General features: G+C 48.0%; 1 protein-coding gene across 1 annotated transcript; it reads right to left on the bottom strand.

Moving 5' to 3' along the window:
• Nucleotides 1-1,649: 1,649 nt before the first annotated feature.
• DCTPP1 (dCTP pyrophosphatase 1) lies at nt 1,650-5,467 on the bottom strand. The gene is made up of 3 exons (XM_007094759.3): nt 5,183-5,467; nt 4,417-4,527; nt 1,650-2,138 (listed from the first exon to the last, which is right to left on the bottom strand). The coding sequence occupies exons 1-3, from the start codon at nt 5,281-5,283 to the stop codon at nt 1,838-1,840; spliced, it is 513 nt and encodes a 170-aa protein (XP_007094821.1). The 5' UTR covers nt 5,284-5,467; the 3' UTR covers nt 1,650-1,837.
• Between the last annotated feature and the right edge of the window lie 5,477 nt (nt 5,468-10,944).

The following is a 10,944-nucleotide window of genomic DNA, read 5'->3' as shown; positions in this document are numbered from 1 at the left end:
TTCGTTGGTGAGCAGGCATGAACTTCAGTCTAGGAGAGATCGGCTGATTTCATTTCTCAGCTTGGATGACGGGCAGAGTCAGAGATGAGGGCACAGGATGAGGAGCAGGGCAGGAATTGTGGTGACAATGGTTACACCCCAGTCTGGACATGTTGAGGGTGAAGTGAACGCAGAGGGGTCAGAGAGGTGATTGGAAATAGTAGTTTGGGGATATCAGGTCTGGAGTGGATGAGAGGGTACCCAAGAAGAGTTCGTGAAAGGGCAGCCACAGCTAGAAAGAAAACCAGAAGTGTCTTGTCTGGAAAATCTAGAGGAAAGTGTTTCATGGAGGGAGTGGTCAGCTCTCTTAGATGCTGTATTTGTAGCTCCGGGAAAGTGGTGAGAAGAGGCGTGGGGGTGAAAGCCATCCTTGAGTGGGTTAGAGTATAAATAGGAGAATGAGGAAGCCCAGCGGATGGGTGTAGACAATCCATTTTAAGAGGCTTGGCTGTGAAAAGCAACAGCGCAGTGGCTGGAGATTTGTTGGGGTTTTGTCAATAGGAAAGAGACTCTACGATGCTTTATATCTGCTAGTGGAAAGGAAGGGAAGTTGCTTACGTAGAGGAGATAGGAGAGAACTCACCATGGAGAGGGTATGTGATAAGAGATCAATCAGTAAGGATGAGAGTCCTGCTGTCACTGGTAGGGAGGAAAGGTTGGGAACACAAAGCTGAACCGGTTCCAATCTGGATTGTGTTTTACCTGGCAAGTAAGAGGTCACTGGTTAAAGGAGTGAGGTCATCAGTAAAAGGAATGCCTTATTTTGCTGATGTGGAAATGGCTCGTAGGGGCAGCAAAAATAGTTTAAAAGTTTTTTTTTCCCCAGCATTACTCTGCACTGTGAGGGAGGCAGGCTGTGGGTATCCCAGAAAGGGAAGTGATGTGCCCGAGGTCACACAACGGGCAAATCATACACACCCAACACTATCTTTAGGTATACAAGTGGAAATTGGCCTTAGGAGGATGGGAGGAGGCAAGAGACCCTCTCCAAGAGGAGGGGGATCCCTGTGATGGGGGCCCACAAAGAGGGGCATTCGGCTCTCACAGGGCTGGGGTCCTGATGGACAGGGATGGGTTTTAGGCCCAGCTCCAACTTAACTGTTGACATTTCCTGCTCTGGGGGCCTGAAAATTCTGAGTTGAAAAAGCAAACAGGTAACTGCAGACTTGGAAAGTCCCTGCTATGTGCCAGGCACTGTCCTAAGCACTCTACTTACATAGCTTACTTAAACCTTACAGCCCAATGAGGTAGATCTCATTATTTTCATTTTAGATGAGGAAAGCAAGGTGCAGAAAGATGAAGTACTTTGATGAATGTCATCCAGCTCATAACTATCAAAGATGGCATTTGAACCCAGACAGCCTAGCTCCAGAAGCTGGGCTCTTAACCAACTCTACATACAGCCTCCAATCCCCTTTAGATGCCCAGACGGGGTCAGGGAATTGCATGACATCAGTGATCTTGGTAGAAAGCAGATCTTTCTGCCCTATAGGTGGGAGGTACACTAAAGAAACATGGGAGCTGGGCTCAGAGACATCCCTGGTGCCCTTCTCCAGTACTTGCTGGGATAAAGCCTTCCCAGTTATTCCAGAAAGAATCTAGAAGTTGCTAACCAAAACATTTATTGAGAGAGAAAATTCCAGGAGGCTGTCTTCTGGAGGTTCTCAGGCCTCAGGCCTTAGGAAGTAGGGCCCCTTGGCCCGTGACCTATTAGGAAAGGACTAGAAAAAGTTCCGTGACCAGGCCACTCTCTGCTTCTCAGATGCCACGCCGAGTTGCAGGTCCTGTGCGCATGGTTCTAGGTTGAGGCCTGGCCTGTGGACTCACAGGCAAGCTCTGCAGGCCCCCCAGCTTGGTCTTCAGAGGTGGCCCCATGGGGTAAGTCTGTATACTTGAGGGCAGAGCCACGGGACAGATGTGCTGGGTAGCGCTGCCGGTTGATGTCCATCTTGGAGAGCACCGCTTGGGGCAGATCCACATGGCAGCGTGCTGCTAATGCCACCAGGTAGATGAGGACATCACTAAGCTCCTCTTGAAGGGCTGCCCGTTCCCTGGGGGGCCAGGCTTGGGGGCCGGGCTCCTCATCAGGTTTCCACTGACTGGAGGCAGAACACACAGGCACAAACACAGATGCTAAGACCACAGACTCCGCCTCTCTTGGGAGCAGCCTAGTCCTTGCAGCAAGGAACGCCCACCTCTTAGGAAGTTCCTTCAAGGACAACTCAACCCACCTGCACCCTAGGCAGAGTCAGGGTGGGGAAGAGACCCCGACAGATGATTCATCCAGACCTGTGTGCCCCAACCCGAGCCAAGGAGTGGTCAAGAGAACATTTCACTTGCTAAGACCCAATTGTACTCTCTCCAGCCCTAAGCCACTGCCACTCCAGACTAATTCTCAGACCTGCAAAAGCTTGCTAGCTCATCTTCTGCTCTTGCTCAGTACCATCTTTTATTTTTTTTTTTTAATTTTTTTTTTAACGTTTTATTTTATTTTATTTTTTTTTTCAACGTTTTTTTTTTTTTTTTTTTTTTTTTTTTTTAATTTTTGGGACAGAGAGAGACAGAGCATGAATGGGGGAGGGTCAGAGAGAGGGAGACACAGAATTGAAACAGGCTCCGGGCTCTGAGCTGTCAGCACAGGGGCCCGATGCGGGGCTCGAACTCACGGACCGCGAGATCGTGACCTGAGCCGAAGTCGGCGCTCAACCAACTGAGCCACCCAGGCGCCCCCAGTACCATCTTTTATAAGCAGAAATTACACTTTGTCCCTCTCCTGCTACAATTTCCTCCAACCGGGCTTAAAATAAAATCCAAACGCCTGACCATGCCCTTTAGATCCTGTATGAGCTGTCTCCTGCCTCTTCCAAAATCATTATCCACCACTCTCCCTCCTGCCCCCCACCTAAAGCCACTCTGGCCCGTCCTGTCTGGCAAACCGGCCATATTGTCACAGGGCCTTTGCACTTACTGCCTCCTCTGCGTTAAACGCTCTTCTCCCTGCTCCCCCACCAGATCTTTCCTGTGGCTGGCTCCTTCCTGAGGTCTCAGCACAGATGTCATCTGCTCAGAAAAGCCTTCTCCTTGTTACTTTCTTTTTCATCACTTTGGGTTGTTTTCCCCATAGAACTTTATCACAATTCCTGGTCTTTTAAAATTAGTTTGCTTATTTATTGTTAGTCTCCTTGCACTCTGAAGACAGGAACCATGTCTTTTTTTTTTTTTTTTTTTTTTTAATCCCCAAGATTTTAAGTCATCTCTATACCCAACATTGGGCTTGAACTCACAACCCTGAGATCAAGAGTTGCATGCTCCACTGACTGAGGCACCCAGGCACCCCAGGAACCATGTCTATTTTGTTGAAGGCTATATCTCTTAATTCTAGAAGACCTAGCACATAGCTGATGCTCACAAAACCGCAATAAATGAATGGTTTGCCCTTACATCTCTGTGCTCTCGTTTCTCCATTCCCAAAGTTCAGGCCTTGATTTAGGCCTTCCCACCTCTTTGACGGATCTGTATCAGCCTCCTCACAGGTCTCCCCTGCCCTGATTCTCTTGGTGACCCAATCCACCCTGCAGACACAGTGATCTTTCTACCCTTCAAATCTGTCAGGTCCTCTGTTCAAACTCCATCACTTCCTAACTCCAACTTTGTCAATCCGGGTTCATACGCCACCTCTCTCTTCCACGGTCGCCACTCATTCTGTTATGTGTGAGGCACTCGGGACATACTAGACAACGAAACAGATACAAAATCCTGCTCTCTCTTGAAAAGCTTACCCTGGAGGAGTCTCAGGATCTTCCTGAATGGGGTGCCTGGATGGTTCAGTCAGTTGAGCGTCTGACTCTTGATTGGCTCAGGTCATGATCCAAGGGTCGTGGAATCAATCCCTGTGTCCAACTCTGCACTGAGCATGCATGGAGCCTGCTTAAGACTCTCTCCCTCTCCCTCTCTCTCTCTCTCTCTCTCTCTCTCTCTCTGTCTCCTCCTCTGCCCCTCTCCCCTGCTTGAGCTCTCTTTAAAACAACAACAACAAAACAAAAAACTCCCTTAATTTAACTTGCCCTTTCCCACTCACTACCTTGGGAAAGGATTCTTCGGTCTGGAAGGCCACAGGCAGGTCTCCTAAAGAATACTCTCCTTTCCACCCCAGAGGCAGAGGTCAAGGTAGGCTGTCACCATCCCTTCTTAAGACCTGGACCTGCCTTGCTGTTTCCACACCTTTCTTTCCCAGAAGAATGGATGCCCCAAGAGGGCAGGGACAGGTGAGTCATTTCTGTATCCCCAGACACAGCCTGGCATGGATATTTAATGATCAGATAAATGTTCCCCTCCCCCACAACACAGACTCTTCCAAAAAGACTTCCATCTACTCACAAGAGCTCTGCCAGCTCCCCCACTTCCCCCACCAAGGCCAGTAGGAGGTTCCGAGGCTGGTGGAACTGGCCCCAGTCTCGTTCAGCAGCAAATTCAGCATGGAGGCGGCGGCTAGAACAGAAGAAAGGAGTAGAAGCCCAGGTCCCAGGGTTAGAGAATGCGGACGACCAGGCAGGTATCTCAGTGATACCTAGTGGGGGCATTAGTTCCGCACCTAATTCTTTGGATGGCCTTAAGCAAACCGTTTCTTCTCTATGGGACTTGGACTCCGCATCTCTAGAGTGGGTGCGCCCTACTCAGACCCTGAACTCTATCAAAACCTAACAATACTGTCTTTTCCATTATTCCACCTCTTGATGCTGCTTCCGCTGATTTTACAAAGTGCAGCTCCAGGAACATTTCCCCTAAGAAGCCCTCCTTGATTTCCTCTAGTAAAAAATAATGTCACCCACCTCTCAGCACTGCTTTTGCCCCCATCCTACCACCCACTCCTGGAGGGCAGGGGCCGGGCAGAAGCAGCACCGGAAATAGCCATATTTCCCCAAGGCTGGTTCTAATATCCCTCACCGGGCATCACCATTTCCCTTGCCTCAGGTGTGCATCACTAAACCCATTTTGCAGATAAAGAGGTTAAGATGGCTCGCCCAGGACAGCCAGCCGAGCTGGGCCCCCCAGCATAGCCTTCTTCCAGACCACGTGGAGTGACCCGTCCCAATAGGAGAGAAAAAGGGGGAGACCTCCCCAGGCTGGGGCAAGGACGGCTTACATGTCCTCAAGCGTGGGCTCCGGGCTGAAGCTGAAGGCGCCGGCAGCAGCAGTGCCGTCTCCCCCCGTGTCCCCACGCGCGACCCCATTTGGCCGAGACATGCCACCCACCACACAGCAGCCGGGATGCGCTAGAAAACACCGCGCCAAGCTCAGAACCTGCCTCTAGGACCCCCGACCAATCACAGGCGTTCACGACTACTTCCCGGGGCGGAGCCACGGGAAAGACCAATTATTTGTGTGGAGTTTACACTCGCCTCTTGCCCAGGTCCCTAGATTCCTGCGACTTGGCCTGGCATCTTAAAGGTATAGGGACCAGATTTGCCCGGGAGGAGACAACGGTCAGAAGGCGAGGAGAGCGCAGGCGCGTCATTTCTCTCGTGGGCGCCAGATGGCGCCAAAGAGAAAGGATGGGGCCGAGGTGAGGATGGGACGCCCAGGGGAAAACCCCAGAAATGGAGAGTTTAAACAAGAAAGGGAAATTTATTATAAGGATACAAGAATGTCACCAGGATACAGGAACTAAGTAGGGTAGCCGTTCTAAGCATTTTACATATTTAATCTTCATAACAACCTTATAAGGTAATAGCATCGTCATCCCCATTTTACAGGTAAAGAAACTGAGAAATTAAGTAATTTTTTAAAGTTTATTTTTGAGAAAGAGAGAGAGCACAAACAGGGGAGGGGCAGAGAGAGAGAGGAGACAGAGAATCCCAGGCAGGCTCCGCACACTGACAGCGCAGAGCCCCATCCGGGACTCAAACCTATTAACCGTGAGATTGTGACCTGAAACGAAATTAAGAGTCCCAGGCTTAACCCACTGAGCCACCCAGGTGCCCGGAGAGATGGAGTAATTTAACTCCGCAGCTAATAATGTGGTAGCCAGGTTCCAAATCCAGGCAATTTGGTTTTAGAGTCTGTTTTATTAACCTCTACACTATAGTGCCTCAAATGATAAGTACTATGAAAAATAAAAGTATTGGGGCGCCTGGGTGGCTCAGTCGGTTAAAAGTCCGACTTCAGCTCACAGTCCGTGCGTTCGAGCCCCGCATCGGGCTCTGTGCTGACAGCTCAGAGCCTGGAGCCTGCTTCAGATTCTGTGTCTCCCTCTCTTTCTGCCCCTCCCCTGCTCATGCTCTGCCTCTCTCTGTCTCAAAAATAAATAAAAACATTTTAAAAAGCTATTAAAAAATAAGAAGAAAATTATTTAAACACTATGGGAAGTGGGAGTAACTTTAGATTGCATGGTCCAGGGATGAGGCGGTAAGCGCTGTTGGTTACCAGCTCAATTTCACTTTCCCCTTCTCCATGCTTGCACAACTGTGATTTTATTCTCGGGTTCACCCTCCTCTACTTGATTGATCATGTCCCATTGCCCTGGCCTCATCAGTTTATGGGTGAGCATGTGGCCTAGATCTTGACAATGAGAAGTTAGAGCAAGTCTGCTGGAGACTCCTGGGAAAGATTCTCAGTTCTTTTGTTTAAAAAAAGCACAAGATGTTTCTGCCTTTAGATGTTAGTATGTGAAGGAATCTTTGTGTGGAGAGCTAGCCCACAAACGGGGATTGGCAGATAGGAAGATAGAAAGGACCTGGATCCTTGATAAAATTGTGGGGACACTTATTTTTACAAGTTCCAGAAAAGTCCTAATTCAGGACGCTGGTTATATAAGAAAATAAATCATTTTATTAATTAAACCACTTTTAGTTGGGTTTTCTGTTACTTGTCATTAAGAAAGTGACTTTTAATCTGAGTAAAAATCAAGGGGAATAGAGTTCTAGATAGAGGGAACACCAATGCTTAAAGCAGAAAAATCTTTGCATGTTCTAAAGACAAAAAGAATTCCAGTGTAGCAGGAATGTGGTGAGCAAGGAAGGGTGGTTGGATATGGTATTAGGGAAGTGACAAGAGGCTAGATCAGATCAGCCAACCATGAATTTTATCCTATATTTGATTTGGAATTTTAAGTATTATGGAGACCCTTTGGAGGGTTTTGGCAGGGGGGTTATATGATGTTGACTCTGGGCCAGGTTGATGGTGAGTCAAGATGGAGAGAAGTGGATGTATTGGGGAGCTATTTTTGGAGGTAGATCTATAGTCTTTGTTGATTTTGAATTAAGAGGCATGGGAGAAAGGGTAGAGTCGAGTGTGGCTTACAGGTTTTGAGTGTTGAGCAACATGGTGGATGGGCGGTGACTCATACTGGGATGAGGAAGGTAAGGAACACATGTGGCATCAGGAGTTTGGTTTAAAGCAAAGCAAGGTGAAGCTGCATATCAATCTGACAGGTGGATTTATGAGCCTAAGTTTTAGAGGAGAGATCAGGGCTCAGACTCAGATTTGGTAGTCTCAGTTATTAGATAGCACTTAAAGTCATGGGCCTGAAGAGGAATAATTAATACAAGAGTCTAGATAGACAAGACTGAGATTTGGGGGTACTTCTGCATTTAGCAGTTGAGCAAAAGAGAAAAAGCAGGTGAGACGGGAGGAAAATCAAGAGAGTGTGGTGTTCGGGAGGCTAAGAGAGGAGAGTGTTCCAGAATGAGTAAATATCTGATTTAGATGCTACTAAGCCGCTGGATAAGATGAGAGCACAGAAGTTGCTGATGGATGAGGCAACACAGAAGTTGGATATGGGAGCTGGGAGGAAAGAGGAAGTTCTGGGTAACTCCTGGGTTTCTGGCTTGAGTAGATAGATAGTTAGTTTTGCCGTTTGCTGGAATGAGGACACAGAAGACCCAGGAGTTGGGGTGGAAAGGAAGATAATGAAACCAGTTTGGAGCATGTTCGGGTCAAGATGGCTCTAGAACATCGGGATGATGTCCAGTAGGCAGGTGGCCATACAGGTCTGAAGTTCAGAACATTGAGCTGCCTATGGACCTGGGAACTGAAAGTACCTTCCCTAGCACCTACCCTGATGTTCGCTAAGCTTCTCTGCACAAGAACCCAAAGTCTTTTACTGGAATATAAAACATAGCTTTCTTAGGAGTCCTCTGCATCTCAGATTTTTGAAGAATCAGGGACCAGAACCTCTAGAGCTCACAGGTCAGATGGTCCTTGGTGATTGACAGGAAGGAGGAGGCACTTTTTGTGGGAGGCACAGTGTTGGAGGGGTGGGGAAGGCCCTCACTCAGGAGAGGGAACAGGCGTGAACATATCATTGGTCCCCTGATCTGGACCCCTCATCCAAACTCTTTCTGCACCCTCACCCCCATGTTAATTCACCTTTCTCCATTCTCCTCCGACACATCTTAGCAACCCAACCTCCCTGCTTTCATCAGGGCCTCAATGTGCGTGGTCGTGGCTTTTGGTTCATGTTTGTGATTAGCCTTTCATAAGCCTATCTCTCCAGGGACTGGGTGCCCTAGTCTTCAAACCAAAGGTGTTTTCTCAGTGTAGGCCAATAAATGTTTGATGACAGGATGGGCGGGCTGGGACAAGCAAGCATTCACATGCACACGCCACCCTTCTGCTACTCAAGAGTTTGGCCGCCTTCCCCACTACAGCCAAGCCGGTGCAACTGGTCCCAGTAAGGCTTTTGAGAAACCCTGGAGTGGAAGAGATGACAGTGACTGGAGAACAAAATAGCAGAGACCCATGGTGGTGTTGGGGTGGGGGAAACTAGACTACTGAGGTCCCAGAGACAATAGAGTATCATGGCAAACCAAGAGTCAGGTGATTGGGAAGATTGTTTCTCTTCTCTGAGCTTCGATTTCTCTACCTATGTAATGGGGCTCTGGCCTAGGGGGCCTCCAAGGACCCTTCACGTGTGTGCTGGGAGGACAGGGACAATGTGTTTTTTTGTCTGTACCGCAGTGCTGTTCTTATTGGAAGTAGAGCCATAGACCTTGTTGGTTTTGAACTGGGGGGTGGCAGAAATGGTGCTGCTATAAGTATTTGCTCTTATTAAAATTTTCAGCGGGGAGTCATGACAGAGGCTTTGAGAAATCTGTAGACTAGCTCATTTAGGCCAGGAATCCCCACCACCTTCAGAAGTCCTTCCTGGAGCATCTGGCTGGTTCAGTTGGTAGAGCATGTGACTCCTGCTCTAAGGGTAATGAGTTCAATTGGTTTTGGGGTGATGGATGTCCCTGTTCTAGATCTCCTTTTAGACTGAGTCTCCTGGAGAACAGAAGCATTGTCAGGCTTTTATTTCTCCAGGACCTGGTACTTGAATAGATCTAATAAACACTAATTCACAGGAGTACGTCTTATGGGATCCCCTCCATGACTTCCTCACTGTAGGTGGATATGGCTATGCCTATTTTACAGGTGAAGAGACTGAGGCCCAGAGACTTATCTGAGATCACCCAGGAAGGGGAAGGCTGAAATTCACCAGCACCACCCCACCCCAGGGCTTCTTAGCAGGTGAAGGTAGTCTCCCTACCCCCCTGCAAGGGAGTAAAAGAGGCAGCTCCATATGCTTGGTATGTGCTGAGGTCACCTTGCCTTTTCTTCTGCCCTTCTGTCCTATCTTTTCATCTTCTTTCTTTTCTTCTAGCTTCAACTTCCTCTCCTTTTTTTTTTTTTTTTTTTTGCTTTGGTTTCCTTTCTCTTTTCTTCTATACCTCTTTTCTTTTCTTCCTTACCTCTGTACCTGTGATTCCGTTATGATTTCTCTCCAAGGCCCTGTCCCCCACCCCACCTGCTGCCCAGCTCCTCCCCAAGGAGAAGTTGGATGCCTATCTTGCTCTCCACCCCTAACCCTTTCTAGGTTAACTAAGAGAACTCAGGCCAGGGAAGCACCCAATCAGTTTCCTCCTTTTGTACTGCCCACTCCAACCTGTTGGAAGAGCTGTGTATGAGAACAAACAGAACTAAGGTCTGAATTCGTCCTCCAAAACCTGGTCTTAAGAGCTTGGTGGTACCAGCCTCCACCACTAGGAGACAGCAAGAGCAAGGAAAGTGTGGACATAGAGGGCGCTAGGGTCCCCAGTGTGTACCCCTCACTCACTCACTTACTCATTCATTTATTCAATATATTCTGAGCACTGACTACGGACCAGACAGTGATCTAGGTACTGGGGATACAGAACATCCCCTGCCATCGTGGAGCTCACATACTGGCAAAAAGGGACACTTATAAAGTAAACGAACACATTCTCAAGACAATTACACATAATTACACATTAGGTTGGGAGCTATGAAGCCAATAAACAAGGTGATGAGTTGGAGAGTAGCCAGGTGTTGGTTGACGTCAGAGAAAGCTTTTCTGAGGTTTTATTTTATTTATTTTATGAGGTAAGCCTGAGAGGTGAGGTTCCAGACAGAGGGAACTGCAAATAAAAAGGATCCTGATTTGTTTGGGCCTACACAGAAAGGCTAATGGGCTAGAGTTTAGTGAGAGAGGGAGGGAGAGTGCCATGAGATGAAGTTGGAGATACATAGCAGGGATTTTATGGAAGCGATGTAAGAGCTTTGGGCAAGAGAAAAACTGATTGAATTTTTTAAATTGATTAATTGTTGTAGTTAGTAGGCTCTTATTTCTCCAGGGCCTGGTACTTGAGTAATCTAATAAATACTAATTCATAGGAGCATGTCTTATGGGATCCCCTCCATGACTTCCTCGCTGTAGGTGGATATGGCTATGCCTATTTTACAGGTGAAGAGACTGAGGCCCAGAGACTTATCTGAGATCACCCAGGAAGGGGAAGGCTGAAATTCACCAGCACCCCCCCCCCCCCCCCGCCCAGTGCTCTTAGCAAGGTAGTGAAATGAAGGTAGACTTCCTTCATACTATATACGATTACATTTCATTTATCA

Source organism: Panthera tigris, chromosome E3 (assembly GCF_018350195.1).
Source record: "Panthera tigris isolate Pti1 chromosome E3, P.tigris_Pti1_mat1.1, whole genome shotgun sequence".
Taxonomy (NCBI): Eukaryota; Metazoa; Chordata; class Mammalia; order Carnivora; family Felidae; genus Panthera; species Panthera tigris.
This window is presented reverse-complemented; position numbering and strand designations above follow the sequence as displayed.